The sequence below is a fragment of the Botryllus schlosseri genome, chromosome 1 (genome assembly GCF_051294905.1).
Source record: "Botryllus schlosseri isolate E-star chromosome 1, Bs_hap1, whole genome shotgun sequence".
NCBI classification, from domain to species: Eukaryota; Metazoa; Chordata; class Ascidiacea; order Stolidobranchia; family Styelidae; genus Botryllus; species Botryllus schlosseri.
In genome coordinates this window covers 32,894,305-32,916,003 of record NC_137236.1, presented here as the reverse complement: position 1 = coordinate 32,916,003, position 21,699 = coordinate 32,894,305, and the positions used below count along the sequence as shown (strand labels likewise).

The 21,699-nt window shown below is 39.8% G+C and overlaps 1 protein-coding gene across 2 annotated transcripts in view; it reads right to left on the bottom strand.

The window, feature by feature from the left end:
• Positions 1–21,478, bottom strand: part of LOC145447820 (uncharacterized) — a 37,657-nt gene extending 16,179 nt beyond the window's left edge. Inside the window, exons 1-9 of one of the 2 annotated variants that reach the window (XM_080326106.1) lie at positions 21,167–21,478; positions 18,468–18,568; positions 17,175–17,256; positions 16,907–17,113; positions 11,435–11,484; positions 11,215–11,375; positions 5,914–6,076; positions 4,516–4,662; positions 3,362–3,622 (exon numbers count right to left, since the gene is read on the bottom strand). In XM_080326106.1, the coding sequence (XP_080182232.1) occupies positions 3,362–3,622; positions 4,516–4,662; positions 5,914–6,076; positions 11,215–11,375; positions 11,435–11,484; positions 16,907–17,113; positions 17,175–17,256; positions 18,468–18,535 (1,139 nt within the window). In that variant the 5' untranslated portion in view covers positions 18,536–18,568; positions 21,167–21,478. Of the gene's footprint in view, positions 1–3,361; positions 3,626–4,515; positions 4,663–5,913; positions 6,077–11,214; positions 11,376–11,434; positions 11,485–16,906; positions 17,114–17,174; positions 17,257–18,467; positions 18,569–21,166 lie in introns of both variants that reach the window. The other variant, XM_080326099.1, reaches the window with a different exon arrangement.
• Positions 21,479–21,699: the final 221 nt, after the last annotated feature.

Sequence of the window (21,699 nt, the reverse complement as noted above, 5' to 3'; positions counted from 1 at the left end):
TCACGAGAGATCTACTTAACTACTGGCGTACGCTTATATTCCCTTGCAAGTCCTCGTCGAAATTGTTAGCAAAGCGACGAAAGATATTGATTTTATGGGTTTATTATATCATTTGATTGCCCCAGTTGATGCATTTGGGGACGTTAAAACGTCAATATATACTTCAGCATTGTGGCATTTTATGTGGCCCGAGTCTGCGCTAGATATCGTGCTTGTACTTTAATATTGGCTGTCACTTCACTGAAATGTAGGGTTGGAATTAGCAATATGACGTCACGTGACGTCATGATTTTCGCGTTCGCGTTCACACAGAACCTTTCAAAAAGGTTCGCGTTCAAAATAACCTGAACCTTTCAGAGGTTCACACCATCCCTAGTGTGAAGGATGGCACTTCACTGAAATGTAGGGTTGGAATTAGCAATATGACGTCACTTGACGTCATGATGTTCGCGTTCGCGTTCACACAGAACCTTTCAAAAAGGTTCGCGTTCAAAATAACCTGAACCTTTCAGAGATTCACACCATCCCTAGTGTGCAGGCTGGCATATGCGTCTTGAAAGCGTTTCAACTGTTTCATAGCTGATAAATAAGCACATGTGAACATTGCGATGGATCAAATCATGGCATTGCCGAATAGTTTGGTAGGCTAATTGTCGCGTAATAATTGGGCTCCTATGTGCCGAAGAAAGTCTTCAATTCGGTTCAAGCTCCCAATTAGTCAACTCATAAAAAAAACATTGCTCCGCAAAACATAGGCACACTGCCTGGATTTCAACTTACATCTATTTCTCTGGATTTGATGTTCATAACTTTAGATTTGTAATTGGTCTACTTGAAAGCAGTGAATCCGCCAATCTTTATGCAGAAGAACAGCTCATTCATTTACGAAACGCCCCGTTTTTCAAACGCTCTTTCAATAAAAATGGATGAGTTATGGCTGTTTTCTTCCAATTCTTATATCATGATAGGTGCAAAAGCAATCATAATTTTATTGCCATGTGTAATGCATTGAACATTGCGCTTCTACATGACTATGTGCACAGACTTTGTGGTTTTGGCTGAAATTAAAAGCTGTAAACGAGTGAGACTGCTTGGAATTGACGCAAAATGTTGGTATGTTTGTCAATAAGCTAAAATCGTTTCAGTCGTATAATATGTTCGTATGAATAAATATAGTCATCGCATAATTGTGATAGCGTATACCGCGTGTATTTTATAATTTTTCTAGTTTGCCACAAGTCACAAAAGTTTGGGAACATCTGTTCTACGCCATTAGATAATTTGAACTGGCCGGTATGCTAAGGGCTACACCATCACAACATCTGTCAATAAATCATTCCAAAAATCATTTACGGTTGCTGAATGCATTCCGGCATTTACATTTCGTATCAAAGTCATGGTGCGTTATTACAACAAGCACTCGTGCCTGTTGAAGAGCGTACAGCATTGCCTATAGTAATTAGAGCCGAGCTCGGACCACCGTGAATTGATCGCATCTGGATTTCTCGAAACAATAATCCACAATTCCATAATCAATGACTCGAAAAGCAGTCAAATTATGATTGATGTGATTGTACGTCGTATGTTTTGTAGTACGATGGCGCGGTTGGGTTTCAAATCGAAACCCCGTCCTTCTGAAATGCCAACTCTACCCCAAATATTTACAAACTCATTTACAATAAAGCAATCGGTATCACACTGTTGCGTTTCGACCGACAAATACGAAAAAACGCTAATATTAGTATTATGATTATTCAACTTGCACTTATTTAGTAGTCGCGTCGAGCGAAAAAATCTTTCCAAGTTATTGAACTAATTTGGTCAATAATATCGTTACTTTCATATTGCATAGCCTACACGTCATCAGATTTACTGGTAGAGCTGATGGACGTTAGGACTAATCATACCGACCCTACCAAGCTTGGGGAGGAAGGGGCTCAGAATTGCGCCTTAGCACCTTCTCGTTGGCCAAAAGTGGCACGCAGTCGACGGGTTGAACAACCATTGCTGTGGTATGGCCATGTAGCGTATTACAAAAGTCGGTCATGCCCTATTTTCAAAACATCTGCAGGAGAATCATCATGATCGCACAGTTCAATAGGTAGGCCTACGTTCAGAAAAACGATCTCCAATCGTACATAGGAGTATCTTCAAGTCCCCCAATCGTTCCGCCTCGGTGTTGTAAAGTTAAAAGATGAGACAGTTTTGCCAGGAATGCATAACAGAGCTCCATTCAAAGAGGACCATCGATTCTGACTATGCAAATAATTTCGTTACGATAAAATCAATACTCCACCGTGATGAACGTGAAATATCAGTACAGCCCAATAATAAAGAGACGCTTAGGAGTACATAACATCATAACACATTTGAATAATATATTGATATTTATTATGATTTTCAAATGATACACAAATTCTTTCTGTTGCCATAGACTAGGTTTACTCATAGTGATGATGGTGGACTCAAGAACAGACAAATGAAATATAGAAAACATGTCCTCGTGATAATTAGCAGCACATGTCTGATTTTTGAGATACAGTTGAACACTGAAAACCTCAAAGAAACAAAGGCAAGACGCTAATAATCTGTGGCGATCACTACTATATGTATTCATACTATATGATGTCTGGTGTGAAATCCCATCTAGCGTGTCTTTCGATTCGCTCGTTTTGTTGTATCCAAATATCCAGCCAACGATGTATTAAACCACTAGGCAAGGCGCGCCGAAAATTTATAGCATGAAATCCTACCGATTTGTAGAACGAGCAAACAAAGCAGAGGGTGCAAGATGCATTACATGTTACATTAGTCGCTGTTTGAGGCATCTCTATGGAGAATATGTTAAATCTGGAATACAGGCTCACGATCTAGAATTCTAGCTAAACCCAACCCGTTTCCTCACCAAGTCCGTGGCGCTGCCCTGATGAAAAGGATTCATTAGGCCTACAATTATCCACGGGCAGACGGACGTGGTATTTTAAGCAAAATCATCTAAATTAGTAGGCCTACCATTGTCGACGATGCAGGGTGCATCCTAGTTTTGTGCTGAACATGCCACCGTGACACAGTTACAGATACTTAGTTGAAATTCAAGCAATTCTGATGTTGAGATGCTGACATTATCAAAACTGTCTTTCATTCCTCTAGAATAGACTCTGGAGTCTAGGAGGCTTACAGGTTAGAATCTATCAAACTTCGTTTGCAAGCGCGAAGCTCTAATTTATCGAAAATTCAAACCATCCCTGCGTGTGAATATTCGGTGGTAAAACTGAGATATATATCTAGTTCTCGGTAATATAATTCTCGGTGGTGTCAATTCTAGGCAATGTCCGTCCGTAGATATGGATTTACTACTAACCTGGTATGAGCTCGTACTTTGCTTATGAGTGACTGCCGTTTATTTCTCGTGGAGGTCATTCCAAGATAAACTGATCCGAGTCCAGGTACTGCAAGCTCGTATACTCCATTATCAAAATGCGCCCACCACTTCCGCATTTCCGTGAGAGTCGCTCGCATTCCATTGTAGAAGTCAGGCATTGGCTCGTAACCATCAGGTAACTTTTTCCACCTTGGCCTAGCGATAGTTTGCCATTCAGACCATCCGTCTTCTTTTCTCTTACTTCTTAATAAAGAATAGTGTTAGTATTGGTTGTTTGAAGAGCTTTCTTATCATGATGGCAGTGGTTCGAGAAGTGTGGAATCGTAACACTGGTCAACATGATTTCTATTTGCTGGATATAATGGTGATTACCAACATAATTTGCTAACGATGATCAATAATATAAGGCCGTTTTTTCAATCACGTAGAGATTTTATAATTTGTGAATTACAATTGGGTATTTTACTACCAGTAACAGCCTGTTATTAAACGTTTTCCTTGCAGTCATAGTTATTATTGTCATTTAAGCCAGTGGTTCTCGACGTTTTTTTTAGACACGCCCCCCTTTATGATAGTGAAAAATTTCGCGCACCCCTTATCGTCATATCACAAAATCCAACCGATGGTTTGATGGCATGGAAGGTTATTATGACTGTTGATGAGAGAATTCAAAAATATGAAATTCGGTCTATATACAGAGAAACAAACGTGAATTGGAGGTAAATCGCGCGGAGCGTTTTTTTTTCTTCATTAGACCGCTTCTTCGCGCCCCTCTTCAGATGCTTTCACGAACCCTCCCCAGGTTGGGAACCACTGATTTAACCGTTGGTGATCGACTTATTGGTTCCAGGTTGGTGTTAACATGTGTTCAGCTTGCGACATCTCTCTTTATAATGATTCTCGAGGAGTCTGCCAAGATATCTCAGACATTTTCAACTGGAAGCCACCGACGTACGCTTATAAATAGAGTAATATAAATAATGGCAGGGGCGTAGCCAGGGGGTCTCTGGGGTCGAATTTGAGAACCACTGTGCTAAATGGTAGTTAAAAGCCATTTGACATCTTCTATCAGTTGCATATCGTTGTAAAGTATTCTCTAGTTCGGTGCTGTTATGTTGAGAGAATAAACATACTTTCCTAGCATTTCATCGACACCATTGTCAGTCAATATCCTCATTGCACTGTCCATCCACTTTTTCTCATCTTCAATATTCTTGCCAGAAGGGTGCGGAATGTAACTCCCGATATCAATAGCTCGATTGATTTCCGGGCCTTTGACTCTGTCAAGACAAACTAAATGAAGTGGTTCCCAAATTGGATGACATCGCCCCATGTAGAGTCATCACATGGTTCAGAGGATGAAAAAAACAACGTGCGATTGGAGGTGAAACGTACACAGGAGTTTAGAGCACTGAAATTTTAGAACGTTCAGTTAATTACATTTAAATAACTCATTTGTTTCTTGCTACCGTCAATCACTGTAATGCGTTTAAAAACTATTTTGCAGATGTCAGAGATGTTTACCTGTTTATTAATCAATTTATTACGATGAACTTGAAAATGCAACCCGTTTCTTTCAATCAGGCCAAGTTTTTTTTCATCACATATTTTATTATGTTAGCCTTCGTCATTGTTGTGCACAAAGAAAATAATTTCTGTGGTAGCTGAATTGGTCAAACATATTGTCAATTTCGCAAGTATCGAAGTCGTTTTATGTCACCGCATATTTTCAATATGTGTTGGCTATACTGAAGACATTTAAAAAGGATTTTCATGTATTCATTGCATTCAGTGAGTAATAATATGAGTATAATATGTTTCCTGTGACAATAATGGAGCGCCGAAAATCTCACTATCATCTAAAAAAAAGTTTGAGAACCACTTGTTTAGATGTCCATTTCCAAGTCCAAGTCCAAATCCATTTCGAGGATATCGTGAAGAAAACGATTGGATCCGAACCAAAATCTCTAAAAACGGTTGTTGGATCCATAGCTAAATCAATGCTCTTGATATCATGTCACTGCTATACTGTGGACGGAATGATTTTACAGAAGAAAAACAATTTTGTATTGTCACCCGTCATAGTCAGATACTAGAGAAAAAAAACAGATGAAGGAAATATAACAAATAAAATAAACACGTTGCAGAATGGTGACTCGACATAACATGGTCACAAAAGTGGAGACGTGCAGGAACATCTTAACAAACCTCTTAACAAATAAATAAACAAAGAATGAACAAACGGCACCAAAATAAAATCCGAACTGAAATAGCATATAAGATACAGAATGATAATTTCAAATATCCGAGTGTGTATGACAAAGCGGCTATGCTAAATATACTATAACGATGGATTGTCAGTAGATTAGGACATAGAAGTACGAGCTGTGAAATAGGTTTGATGGTTCAAATTTCACAAATACAAACTGTTTGTTATTTGTCAGCAACAGATTATTTATTTTTTGCCAAAACCGTAGCTGGTTTCGTTCTCGACCTCTGGTGAAAGAATGCTTGAAAATAGTTGAACCTACTTATTCCAAGCATACCAGCCAATTGGTATGATAAGCTCAGGATTGATGAGATTTATAGCAGCAGTCAGAGCCTCATCACTTTTCTTTAATAGTTGCATCACATAATGATCTTGATCGAGGTCCGAATCGATAAAATTGTCTAATGATATATTTTTGTTTCCAACTGAAAGAAATGTCTACGTTGAATAAATATTCCAAAAGAAAAACGTAACGGTTGACGTCCTATAGATTTTTTATTTAATTGAATCTGAATTGATAAACTCCTATCCCTTCTTCTACGGGGAAATAGGCCTATGTCCCGTGTAACCCGTTATACAGTCGTTATCATCATTGGGTCGTATGTCCCCTACGATTTTCCGTAACTGATTGCAAAAACATATCGATCCGCCGTGATGAGAACATACTGGTGCGCCAAACGAAGTTTTTAGCTTTGTTTCCAAGTCTGATGACAGAATATCTCTTTCAACTCCTGGTTCCGCGATACCTTAATGCACCACATTTGTCCATTATGACGCTACTTGTAGCCACTATGTGATAATTTATCCACGATGTCTCTTCCTTTTGCATCTGGGTTACGCTAATGCATACAGTACTCACTACAACAGGGGTTCTTAAAATTTTTTAGATCTCGACCCAACTCTTGGTTATATTTCATATCGCGACCCAAACATCACGCATCGAAATGAATGCCGTTATAATATGAGAGTATTCGACGCCGACCATTTCGAAGACCGGGCGTATCAATATTGAAGGTTTTGGCACCAATATTCTTAGCCATGGTTTTATCGCATTTATCCTGCGTTTAAACACAGCATTTGACCGCAACCCCATGTAGGCCAAAATTCATGCCTTCAACTGTCCCGGCGCGGGAGGAAAGGTCGGTCTTTAAATACCGTTGTACACACCCAGACAAAAGCAGCCCAACGGTCTCAGGCGGCGTTAAGAAGTACTACGGATATCCTTCTCTTTCACAATTGCGAATAAAGTCGAATTGTTTCCGTGTATTATTATGCGTACCAAGACATATCGGCTGCGGGAGGTACCACCGCGCGATTTCCTTCCTTTTACCTTCCCCGAGTAGTACCCAGTTAAGTTAGAGATTTCTATACATGCCAATGTCCGACGAATCTTATCATGGTATTAAACCAATTTCTGTAATACAAAGGACGGCAGATTTTCAGTATCACGTCATTGTAGTAAACTTTTCTGCGTGACGCGCTTATTACCGGTGGGTCAACTTAATACAGTGATCGTGTGTAGGAATAAACCAAACGCAGGATATCGCACAAAAAAAATTTGCGATCCATGCTTGGATCGGTAACCGGACTTTAAGAACCCCTGCAGTACAACGTAAACCAGTGGTTCTTAACCTATCTCTTGCAGCGCCCCTTTTCAAAACTTGCCTGGGTCTAGCGCCCCCCTTCCCATGTATTAGAGACAGTAGTAAAAGCATATGGCAAGAGTTCGAAGTCCTGTCGGTCTTTTCAGGTTGGGACTTTACTGTCGGATATAGCTTGAATCGTGCTAGAGGACCAGCACTTGACCAAATACCGCAATTATATTTGTATGAGCTATATTCGGAATCAAATCAAAGTTGTTATACCAACCATCGGGAACGGGCTCATACCATCTGATGGTCGATTACCTTTAACATGAATGTATTCCAAACAAAGCAGCCAATATTATATAACGTTCATGTAAGCTTGCGGGTCAAAACACTGAACAGTATTAACTTTTAAGATACGATGAAGAAATATGCTGAAGATTTAATTTTGTAGCTCTCTAATACAAATATATTCAGGCAATGTTTTAGACCAAAAAGCTTCAAAGGGCTCTCATCTCTCTCTCACTCTTAACCCTTTTAAAGGGGGGGGGGTCACTGGCGTTCAGTTCAAGTTCAAGTTCATCTCTCAATATCTCCAAATATATATGTCGTAGCGGACTGCTTTTGGTTTCTAGGGAAGCCTGCTATCTTCCGATTTATATGATACCTAATTTGAAGGTATAGGGCATGACAATTTTCGAATACCGACGATCTTACATGAAGAGTTCGGCTGAAAATACCCATGTCTAAAATTTCCAGATATTTTTCGAGTGGGAAATATAGTCAGAATTCTGCCAGAACATCATAAGTCGACTTGTACGGTATTATGTGTAATTTATCACCGTTTGGAACATCAAACCTTGTTCTGGGGAGTTTTGTGAGGGGGTTTGTTAATTGTGGTAACGCTTCGGTGATTTTCAAGAACATAGTCAAGTTCAAGTCCAAGTTCGCGACGGGATATGAGTCATAAACTGGTTTACTATGCCTGCAAATGGTGGGATATGACAGGAGAAAGCACACCACGTTGTTTCATGCCATTAACTGGGCGTAAGGGGTCCGATTCGGTATTGATCTTGAATTTGACCATTATGACCACTCACTGACCACTCCCATATGTAAATTTTTCATGTATTTTTGATTTTTCGATATCTGGCGAGCCGCGAGGCTTACGGTTATGGTTGACGGCTTATTTGAAACCAGGCAACGGTGGCAACGCACTGCGGCATCATCTTCGACTCTCGGACGCTACCCTGGGGGTCAGTCTGGAAAAATGAGAGAGAGAAAGAGATTTTTCAGAAAATAAGTTTTTTTATTTAGTCTTATAAAAAACTCTAGACATGGCATGGGGTGTCGATCGAGGGCGGAAACGGTATAAGGATATACTCCGGCCACTTTTAAACTGGAACAGCTCAGATTGAAGTCCTGGGGAGGTCACGGTATGAATTTGAAAAGTGATGGTCAGTTCTGCAAAAACTGACCCCCCCCTAATTAAAAGGGTTAAAAGTAGTGCAGTGCCTCTTTCTTCGATTTCGACACACTGTTCGCTGCGCGATGAAATACCTAGTCAGAAATATTTTCTGGAAAATAACCCGAATGTGTCGAATGTTAATTTGCAATGAGAACTCGGGCATATATAGAACTGTTGTTTTACTTTATAATCACATGTCCGACTAAATCCTCTACTGCTACTCAACTTTTCTTCAGCGCCCCCATATCGCCCCCTTGAGCCCAGCGCCGTCTTATCGCCCCTGAGCGTTTCTGCCCCTTCAAAATCCAAATCGCCCCTGGGGGCGCTGGCTAAAAGGTTAAGAAACACTGATGTAAACAAATAAACTCTTTGAAATATATAAAGTCAATGGTCCAGTACGTTTGACTGTAAATATTCCACAACAGTGCTCACTTATTTCGAGGTTCAGTATTGAACACAATCTACGTCCAAGCATTGCAACAGCTCGCAAATAGCGTCAGCGAATACTTTGAAATGGAGTGTGGACATAATTGCTCACGCAATAAGATTTTTTCTGGACTAATTTCAGTAGACACGGCAAACAAAGAGAGAGAGGAGAGGGAGAGAGAGAGGGAGAGATAGAGAGAGACGTGAAAAAACCTTGGTTGACGATTACTTAGCGGTCAAGACGCAGCAGGCGCTTTCCAATAAATAAGGAACTAAAACGATCCTTGCAACAAAATCAGAATGACTTTGAACTTGCTAAAATGTTCTGCGCTATTGTTGTATCACCACGGCGGGATTTGATTATATGTCGTGACTGTGATTAAAATTATGAGTGTCGGCGATATTAAAGCGCTATCTGCCCGCATGTTGTCTCGTGTTGCTGTGTGATATTATGGAGAGTAGGATTACCATATGTAGGAGGATTTGTCCTCTTTTCTCAGGGAAGGTGCATGGCCCACCGAGGACGCTCAAAAATGTCAAAATGTCCCTTTATCTGCATTTCGCGTTAGTTGCTGATACTTGCTACCACATTTCTAGACGAGGCGTTGTATTAATTTATTCCTTTAAAAAAATAAGAAATTTCCTAATTGTTATTGCGAACATCGTTCGACGTATAACATCTGGGCTTTTTGCATGCGAAGATCTGATGCATTTTCCTAGTACAATTTTTATTTCATGCAGAAGCAATGATGCGAAGACAAAGACAGCTTATTAGTTGCATGAGTTTCGAACATCTTGAGGATTGCACATACTTTGAATGATATTTCGTAGGGATGGTATGAACGTGAGGTTCACCTTCGCGTTCTGTGTGTGAACCTCAGATATTTAGAGGTTCATCTTCCCAAACGAACCTTAGTAGGTTCTGCACTGTGAACCTTTTTCATGTATTTTTGATACACGTATATGTTTTTTAATCATTTTGACCCAAAAGCTTTCAAGCATCTTGTACAAAGAGCTCTAATTCTCAAAAGTTGTTTACGAGATTTCGACTCGCTGTACGCTGAAAAATAAAATACCTAGTTCGAAACATTTTGTGGAAAATATCCCGAGCTAGCGTGACGGGAGTATTTTAAGCGGCAATGGGCGATCTAAAAGTACGCGCAATTAATTTTACAGGAATTATTATACACTGCATTCATGGAACATGTTGCAAACATTGTCAGCATATATTATAAAGTTGCGGCAAGGGACCATTATGACGCCCCCGTCACGCATGGCCGAGATCAAAAGTGCGTGATCTTCAAAGGACGAAAGTCTTTTCAAGTCGCGAGCATCTGGATGTAAGATTTCGAGATTGAACTTATTTTGAATAGTTAATTCATATTGAAATGAACCCGAATATTTTCGGCTGACACTCGTCAGGGGTAATCGTCAGCAACTAGTATGCAATTGGAAAGAACATTGTATATCAACAATCGTATCTCGAAATATGACTTCACCAGTATGAAATGAGATCTAGGATAAGAGAGCGTTCAATGTACTATTTTAAGATGGCGCAAGAACTTCTTTTGTTGGTAAAGCTTCGGCCGATGTATTTTGATACATACCGATGACACGAAATCTGTCGTCTCCATAATTTGCGCACAGGTGGGATTATCCAACAGATGTTTGCCAATGGCAGAATTTATGGCCTTCGAACGATCAGCGTCAAACTTAAGGGAATGAGTCGAGGGTGAGCTTTTCACCGAGCGTGATGCACGCGATCTGATAAATCTAGGGATATGCTGGTTTATGCGTTCCTGCAAACGCCTGGATGTTCTTCATACGTAACGACAATCACAGTGGCACTTAAATTCGTACACAACATTACTTTGTTGAAGTGCAGGAAGCACGACTTTACGTGTTGAAGGGAGCTGTTGCGTTGTCGCAAAATCCACGTTAATTTTCACTGTGTTACGACAGTGTTCCATTTTTGCTAAATGGCATTTTTTTCGGAATGTTTTAAACAAAGTGTTTTAAAACACCATTTTTTTTAAATGCAACCTTACCAAAACACCTCTTATGCTAATATTTAAATCAAAACCTGGGTAGGAACGCGGGCCTTCTGGCTTGACGTCTCCGACGAAGTATAGCGGACAACAGTTAATTACGAAGCAATGCTTAAGAAAATATTCAATATCGCGATCAATTTCGCGTAGGAGCTTTGCAATCAATTTCCAGAACCGCTTCCCACTTGAACTTTCTCTTAAAATAAAATTAACATGCTGTGCTGCGTTAAAAAATAATTCCAACTCAAAACTTACCCCACCCGAATATTCCAATAACTCAATGCATATTCGTCAGGAAAGGGTATCTAAAATAAATAGTTTGTATATAGGCGTAAGCCGTATAGGTGTATAGCACGGGTTGGTAACTTTTCATGATGATCGGAATCATTATGGTTGTTGTAGCTGAGACAAGTCTTTGCAGGGACAAAATGTGGCTTATCTAGGGGGTACTCGGGGCTTGAATTCCCTTTTCAAAATGTAATAATTTATGTCAAATATTGCCGACTGATAGTTGCTCATTTACCAGTCCAGCACAATAGTGTTTTTTCTATAATGACGGTAACCCCTTTTACCAGGCTATTTATCGAACAAATCTAATCCGTCGAATCGAACCCGATATAAAATTTGTATATTTGCAAAAACAAAGTTGCTATCGCTCAGGCTACCATGCAACATCATTATTCGCTGTATCCAACGTCTTGAAATCTTATCATAGAGAGAGGCAAACTTGGCGATGCCTTTATCACAACGCGACAATAAAATCCACATTGTCTCCCGGATAATCCGCGAGAAATGGACTCCCTTGGACCTGACATTCCTAATTACAAATTTAAAATACACAGTTTTCCAAAACCCCGATTATGAGACAGCTTGCTCGCATCGTCGTTAAAATGTAAGGCTGTAGCGCAACGCAACGTTTTTGGGTTTCCGTTGGCCAAATTACAGGTGGTATTTGCGAAGCCGGTGGAGATAAGACATATTGTACGACAAAATACGGTAAAAATGGCGAAAAGCACGGTCGGAAGATATAATTGTTATGTTATTTACAAATGATGGTTGCAGGATAACACGAATTCAATGGTGAATGGGTTAATTTTATCATCCGTGAGGATAATTTTAAGGCTGAAATCTACATTTAATTCGGCACAATTCGAAACAACGAATCTACCATGAAATTCATATTTTAGGCAGCTGATTAAAAATGCTCATTGATATTTTGAGTGGTTATCAAGTGTTGATCTTGAGACTTGATACAATGGTAGTCGAAATCATCGAGATACACAATGTGAAATCTTGACACCCATCTCAGTATGAAACACCCTCAAAATCAATGAATAACAATGCCGGCTTCTGCATAAAATCTTTTGTGCGGTATAGGCTATGGATGTCAGATTCCCGCTTACCTATCTATACTCGCCTTGGACAGCAATATTGCTACCCAATCATTGACTGTGAACTTTGGAACTTGACGAAGTTGTTGAGGTGTTAAATATACCGCATGAAATCCTCTCATTGATCTGAATATGGAACACCGTCAAAATTAACATAGACAATACGATCTTTTCCATAAAATAACGGCGGCAGACGGGTCAACAATAGCAAATCTACCATTCAATTTCAAGCGACGTATTTTCCCCGGTGCCAACAATGCTTTTGAGATATGCTGGTGTTATTGAGATTAATAGTATGAAGCTTGCAAAAGGATGCCTTGCCCTGTAGCGAGAGTGCATGGCTGTCGTTTTTCATTGTGTCGGATGCTCAAATTTAACGTAACTGGCTTGATTGTTTTGGGCGCAACAGTGTATACGCGGAACATGAGGCGCGGACGACGAATCCCATAAAATTAACTTTGATATCGTGTGTACATGACGTCACAGATTTTCAATTGTGATGTAACAAGGGACATCGATGTATGACTCTTTTGGAATTACAATTGAAAATTGCGGGTAAATATGGCTCTTTTGTCGACTAAGGTCTTCGGACCCGCGTGCATATAGTAAAGACTATTGGCTTTGATATATTATATACTCTTATCGAAAACCAAAAGGTGCGGAACGAAACCACAGAACATAACACAGAATTATTCGCGGTTATAAATCCTACGTCCTCACGTGCACTTATCATTCGGATCAAACTGTTATGTATGATATATGTCGTGGTGTAAGTCTGAAATAGGTTCTGATTTCGTGCACCATCGGTGTATATTCACATCCGCATGTCACGGGTCGTAGACAGGTCGTAGACACACATATTTCGCAAAGATTGTATGATGTTTTGAGTTTGCGCTGTGGCGTCCTCTCAATGATTAATATTACTTTCGCGCAGATAGCAAGGTACATATCATTGTCGTAAGACTTTTGAATTCTTGCGGTCTAACTGTTCTGTGATCACTGTTCAGTGTTCTATCGCCCGAAACATGTCTGTTTTCGTGTATTTAGATATGATATCCGAACTTGCCAACACGCGTGTAGCTGCGGTCTATTCTTTCACCATCCGAGTGTGATTGCAGGAAGTCATATTATTTTACAGATACAGTATTTAAATTGCGATACTTTCTTTGCGTACCGCAAATAGTTCCAAACGAGTAAATCTTTAACTGATAGTGGCGGCGGTTTTCGTTTGCATTGTGCTCGAGGTCTAGCAATTATCAATTATGATAAATCGCATGTCATATAAAGATAGCGCGATGTTCAAAAAGTTTTTTTTTGTAATGTTTTGTCGGCATGAACAATAAATAAATGGCCAAATCGGAATCTTTCGTTTTCAGAAATTCCATAGTATTTATCGTTTGATTATCAAGAGGAAGATTAATTTGGTTTGTACCACTGCGGTGGCTTGACAATGGAGACTAGAACAATACAGTATGATGGGTAAGCCGTATTTACCAAGTCATATGACTCGAGACTGGGACTGGTAAGACCACCTTTTCATTGCAAATTTCGAGGATAGTAAATCGGTACACTAATGGTAATTCGTCTATTAGTACTGGTACTTGTAAATGTGACTAGAGACTGGAAAAAGCGAGGGCAATTAGTTTATTATGAATGCAAAGCATTCGAGATCACCAAGCAGAGTTGTGAAAAGTAGGTTCACAAAGACTTTAACAAGAAAGTGAAAAGTCAACATGGACTCGGACTCGACCCTCTGCTCGACGACTTGGACTCAGAGTGAATCGACTTGACTCGAGTCAACACCACAAAAGTGAGATTGACTTGTGACTCGGAACCTTGTGACTTGGTTGCGATTCTGGTATGTGGTATTAATGGTGTTTGTCGGCGTCAATGGTCATTTAATCACCAGGCCAATTTTCTTTATTGTGATTCCGTTACTACCGACATTAAGGAAGGCCCGCTTCTGTCATTTTATTCAAGTGACTGTTTGCGCGGATGATATGACGAAGAGAAGCCTTGCTAAAACCTCCAATAATAAGGAAGGAATTCTGGTGTCGACCTCGGTCGTACTCGAGCCCGAAACCCATTGATGTTGCAACTGTTGAAACTATACCACTTACGCTACCTCGCCACGACGGAATTTGTTCTTGTTTGTAGAGGCTATCAATCAGACAAACATGGATCGTGAAAGCGATTGCCGGGGAAATACTCTACATACTTATCATAATCGGATATTGTCGAAAATAAGACTTATGAAGCTAATAAGCAATGCCATCTACGCCATTACTAGCTGAGAAACTAAATTCACATTAACACTGTTGCCCTACCTCGCCCAGACATTGCTTCATTGATCATTTGCTACCATCGTTTGATTTTTCTTCTATTTTCCTTTTCTAACCAACAATTTTCACAACCAGACTGTTCAGAGTCAAGTGTAGCCTACCTGTTTGATGCTGCTGTGATCAGACTAGATGAACTTCACGGCCTTATCGATAATTCCTATTTATTACCGAATATACTGTGCATGCATATTTTCTGTAACACCATCACTGCCGTTTGTTATGTATTTTGGTTGAATGAAAATAAAGACTCTCTCTTTCCCTCTCACATATACGATTTGAGGATTTACATTTGAGATTTAAGCGCTTGGGCGACAAAAGAATGACAACATGGACACAGTCGTTAAGATTAGGTTTGGGAAACATCGAGTATCGAGTTATTCGTTTTCGGGGCGAGAATGAAACTTCAAGTACCCACAATTATGGCGCCACAACAGTATGAGTAATTTACGGCTCCCAATACGAACTTTTTAAGCGACCACGAAGTAAATAATGTCAGGTAGCCTATACACTTATCCATATAACTTATTTCAAAATTGCTGACCCCAATATTACATTTAAAACAAACGGTATTTTAAAACAGTTTGTTCAAAACATGTTTCAAACAAATGCCTTTTTATTTGTATTTTTTTCAAACGTTGTATAATTATGCTATAATTGTGCAAAAACTTGTAGTATGAAGCTACGGACGATTTGCGTCTAATCTAGTAGACGTATACGATATGGAGTCGACAGAACCCTCGATACAGTCCTTGGTTCGACAATTATAACAAGTATATATGGATAATTGGTACGGAATGAGTTATAATGAAGATTACTGCCGACTCTAAAAATGCTCCGTAACGATGTAGTTCTGGTTAAAAATATTTTTGATCTGTTTATGAAGGTCGGAACTCGGAAGCCCTTTTCGTCAACAGAGCCATATTTACCCAATATTTTCCATTGTCAATGACAATCAATTGTGACGTCACAATTAGATATTCGTGACGTAATGGCTTGGCCCCGATAAGGTGGTAATCACAAATGTGAAAAGGTGTTCGAGTGTACCTTCCACAAGCGTTGGCATTCCTAGAGACAGATTACCTCTACAAATTAACAAATTCTTACCTATAGTAAGCAATCCCTCCCAACCCCTGGTTGGGGACGTCTGTACTACATCGTCACGACGAAACCGGGATCGTTGGTGTCGGTGTTTGTGATACTCATGGTGTTTGTCGACTACTGTGTTTACTGGTCGTATACACCAGGCCGATATTCTTTATTTTTTTATTCCGTATCTACCGACTTGTAGCACGTCCCACATCTAGGCTTTTTTTAAGACACCACTTACGCGGATGAGATGGCGAGGAGGAAACTGGGATCGTAAAATATCATTACTGAGGCAATTGTACCGTTACGTCCAAAAGTTGTCAATATTGCTTACAAAGTCAAACATTTTTGCAACCTGATATCGTAGATGTTTGCACTGTCGGTGAACTTATCATTTGACATTTTAGAGCATGTAGCCTACTTTATAATCCAACCGTTCGATATGTGACCATGCAGTAAAGTATCTTTCCTTGTCTTGTACTACAACACATTCAAATTATTTGTGTCATAATGCGTATAATGTGACTACTGGAATATTTCATAGGTCCAGATTTCGTTAAAATAAAGTATTTTCATGTGATGTGTCATTTTTAAGTCTAAACGTATTTTGAGGCCAAGCCACTTCGCAAGGACAGACAGTTCGAACCAGAAATGAAGAAAAGTAGTACAATTTTAACAGTGGGCTACATGAGAAAGCGTCTAATTTACATACACGAGGGCAATGTCTTGTCAAAATGAAGTTTTTTAACGTAAAACAATGTCGATATTTTCATCTTTTAGTGCAACGGCTTCCGTTACTAGGTCAAAAAATCGCCCTAATCACAACTCAATGCTGTACCATGGCCATGACGTAGCAGCCACGTACTGATTTGTTTCCAATTTGGGCAACCAAAGAAATCCATACTTACACCGGACGGAGCAGAAGGAGCCGGATTCATACCCACAAATAGAATGCTAATTTGTACGGTACATTTCGGTTTGTATCTTATGTGGCATTTCCAATAATCTTCGAGAGGGTTGCAGATATGTTTTATACGAATTAGTCGTCTCCGTCCGTTATGGTATTTCTCGAGCTTGTTGGGTGGGCGTGTGAACAGGATAACTTCATCAGGCCCCTTAGAAAACAAAGAGTATCAGACGTGCAGAACTTCCAGTCAGCTGAATTTGAGATTTCACTTCATAATGCCTCTTTAGTATTTCCCCTACATCCTCTTTTAGTTGTTCCATAATGTTTACATATTTATTGTCTCTGTCGTTGCTGAAATAGAAAAATTCAAGTTACGCATCTCGCTCAATCTACTCAATTAAGTATGCTAATAATTTCCCGCCGTCTGATGGATTGAATCAATCACTGTATTGCCTATATAGCGATCAGAGATTCATGATATGGCCCCTGCTAGACAATATGCTTTACACAATCAACTAATGATATATATATAAAGTCCAGTCCTGCTTCCAATACTATTAGTATAGGTATGACCAGGGCCGAAACAGCACTTCGTCAACCCTCCCTACCATCACCCCCCTCCCAAAAAAAATAGAAAAACATTGGCCTTGGTTACCCATAGGGGAATAAATCATAGGATTATAGGATTTACGTTTTAACCAATACATGTGAGCGATATATATATTATTTTTATTATTGAGATAGTTTATATCGCGAACATTTTCTGTAACTCATGATTGAATCGGTGACAAATATCTGGGATTTCATATATATTGCAATAATTTTTTCCATCTCTTTGCCCACAATCCAATATACCGGTAGAACTGAGTGAGGTGTAGTTTTGGAAATGGTAGGCCCGTAAAAAAATAATTAAACATATTTAGGCGGACGGGCCTGATGGTATAATGATCTTATCTGGCAAAGGATATTGAAATAGTCCAAACATACTGAACCCATGACGCACACGATTTTAAGTTGATACTTCTTCACTGGCAAATAATTTTTCCATGCGGGATGGCATTTGTCTTGTTGGGTTCAGATGCCCAGGACAAGAACCTTCGGCGCCAGGCATTGAGGCCCTGCCAATCGTGTTTGGATACTTCTTGGAGTGGCATGTTACTAGTTAAATGGTCATTCATATGTCCTGGTGCGTCGTGGCGCGGTAATGGCAGACGACGAAATGCCCATTTCTATAAATCACGTGTCTTTTATTTTGCGGAAGGTTACCCAATGATCAAGATATTTAGCAATATTATATCGCGCAAAATTATAGTCCGAAAGTAATTTCAATAAAGTTGAATAAATGTTCAATAATGACTCAATAATTTATATTCATTCACGAAATAATTTTGAGCATTCTCTGAGTTGCCCCACGCCCCATCCCATTTGGGGTTTGGGGTGCGGCAGTTACGGTCCTGGTTTCGCGCTAAGGTAGATGACTTCACAAAATTTATAGTTAACCAGATCATTCAGCGTTTAACATGATTCTGAGTTATCATCGTGATATACAGTACAATAATCACCTTATGCCCTCCAAACTCAAGCATCCGAATTGATAGTAAATCTCTTCAGCAATATCAGAGCCAGCCATATTTTAACGCATCTTGGACACACGTAGTAATATCTGTAATTTCGATAGCCCGGCTCAAAATTATTGGTAAAAAGAAGGCATTTCGAAAAGGATAATCTTGGAAACCAATAAATATTTGTCGGCCTTGCGGTTATGCTCCATGCGATATCACAATAGAATACGACATAAATATTATTTCGATTGAATATAGGAATGTTTTGTTCAAAAATCCAGTCATAACATTCGAAAGTTGAAGACAACATACACTACGGTAGGAACGGGCAAGATACGGCCCGTAGGCCGGATTTGGCCCGCGAGGTGATTTTGATCGGCCCGCCGAACAGTTTTCGCGCGGTCGTACATTATATTGTGGTCCGCGGCCACATTCTGCCGCAATCCCCCACTACTAATTTACTGCGTGTAATTTCAGTGACTGTATGTTATTCCTTATCGTGTGTGTGTAGATCGTATAAGAATGGATCTTACGCGTACGTTCGTCAGCACGGAGAAGCTGCGTGACTGGCATGTACGCATGAGCTCAAGCCTATTACGGATACAATACATTGTACCAGAGGCAAGAGTGGCGAGATAGCGCAGTGGTATAATCCGCGGCTGCAACACCAGGGGGTGCGGGTTCGAGTCCGACCGAGGTCAACTTCCGAATTTCGATACCTAAGTGTTGGAGGTTTACCTAGGCTCCTCCTCGACACCTCATCCGCGTCAGGGGTGTCTTACTAAAGCCTAGAGGTGGGCCGTGCTATAAGTCGGCAGTTACGGAAAATAAGAATGATAACGGCCTGGTTTGAATGACCATAGTAGTCGACAAACACCATGAATACCCCAACACAAACAAACCAGAGGCAAGTGACATACGGTCCACGAAGGGATTTTGAGCGGCCCGCGGACAGACAGACACTCTTAGTAATAATATGGCCACAGTCTGCCGCATTTCTCCAGTACATAATACCTTCCACGTCAAAATATAGTGATATAGTGGGTTATTCGTTCTTTTTTTCTGACACAAGTATTAGTGATTGGGAATTTTTCTTCAAGTCTTTGTTTTCTTTGTATCCTACATGCAGCCAGCGTTCAAAGAACTTGTTGACAACTTTGATCGACCACATTGACCTCATTTACTTCAACAGCTATTAAAATACTTTAGGGTTGCATTTCAAACAAACGGTGTTTTAAAACACTTTGTTCCAAACATGTTTTACAGTGTTTTGAAAAAAAACTTTTAAAAAAATTGTGTTTTTTCAAGTTGTGTAAATACTTTCCAAAAACATGCTGTATGGGCCTACGGACAATTACCATCCGATGTAGCCGACATATATCGATATGGGATGGTTGGAGCCCCAAAAATAGTCGGTTCAACATTAATAGTACAGATATTTCGTCAAAGGATCTATATTTACCCTATATTTTCAATCGACAATGTTATTCCACTATGGCGTCACAATTGAATGTTCGTGACGGCATGGCTAAAAGCAAAACAGAAAAATAAACAATAAAAAAACATGTTTTAAATTAGGGTATTGTTTTAAACATGTTTGTTTTAAATTGATTTTTGTTTTAAATGCAACCCTAACTGCATTACGTTGATAAATTCATTGAATACTGTTTGGGGCTTTATGCTTCAAACAAGTTTACATTAAATACGATTATTCCTAGATGTATAAATACGCGTTTAATGTATCGATTTTGGCTTCTGACCCGCCAAGTAGGCCTACTTCACTTCCCAGAAAAAGTTGCCGACATTTCGACATTCTACAATACACACAAGGGGAAACTTACTGTGTCTGGACTTATTAGCCAGTTAATTATAGTTAGTCAGTCATTACTCGCAACGATTGCTCCAGTCCAACTCGCCGTCGAGTTGTATCAGTCTCTGTGAAGAACTGATTGTGTCAATAACAAGGACAGGTTGTTACCAAGTCACATGTCAATCTCCCTTTTATAGTTTTGACTCGAGTCAAGTTGAGTCATTTTCAATTCACCACCGAGTCAAGTATTTGTCCAAGTTATGGAATAGAGGGTCGAGTTCGAGTCAAAGTGTTTCGACTCGAGTCCGAGTCCAGATCATTGTGTTGACTGTTCAGTTCCGAGGTAATGTCATGTGCAACCCACTTTTTACAACTCTGCTCGGTGCTATGGAATGCTTCGCATTCATAATATACTAAATTTCCTCACTTTTAACTATTTCTGGTAGCATTTTCAAGAACCAGTACCGATAGACGTAATATTAATAGTGTGACTACTTTACTATTCTTCGAAATCACAATACAATGCCTGTCTTGGTAGACCCAGTCTCGAGTCATATGACTTGGTCCGAGTCATGCGCAATGACTCGAGTCCAAGTCGGGTCAATACACAAATTGACTCGAGTCGAGTCGAGTCATTTTTCATTTCTAAGAAACTGACTCGAGTCGAGTCATTGCAAACCTGCTGTTACCAGTATAAGGCAAAATTCAAGAACAGCTGTACTATCTGCATCTGAAAGCTTACAATGAACCAAAAAGCGATGCTGCACGACAAAAATAATAGTCAAGCTGTTGCAATGGAAGACACCACTCTATATTCGGCATACCGTTAATAAAGAGAATCTACCAATAGCTTCTCATGATGTGGGTGTTGGATATACTTAACACTTACCTTTCAATAAAGCGACGTGACTCTGTTCTATACCGCTTCCTAACAAAAATCGAACCAATTCGATATCCAATCCATCACAAACTATTAAGAATAATATAGTAGCTCAACTCGCAACGCAGGCAACTCGACACCCGCTACTCAACAGTGCAAATGAGGTCAACGCTCTCTGAATTCCCGCTCGTGACACACCGTCGAGTGCGCGACTTAATATTAGGAGATAACAGGAAAATGAGGAATGAGCTCGATTCATGTCACACACGCGAAAACATTCTCACTCTCCCGCTTGTCTATTTACTTCACTATCACGCATCTCGAGAGATGGAAAATAAATCATTTTGTGATAAATTGGAATGCTTGGAATTTAAAGTGTAGCTGGCATTATGTACGTACAATTAATTTTGCCACAACGAAAAAACTCGCTCATTTTGCTGATGTATGTTTTTTGACAATGGGCCTTCCAGGTTTGGCGATTGAATAATTATAGTACAGTGGTTCTTAAACGTTCTAGACCACGACCCCAATCTGAGTTTTAT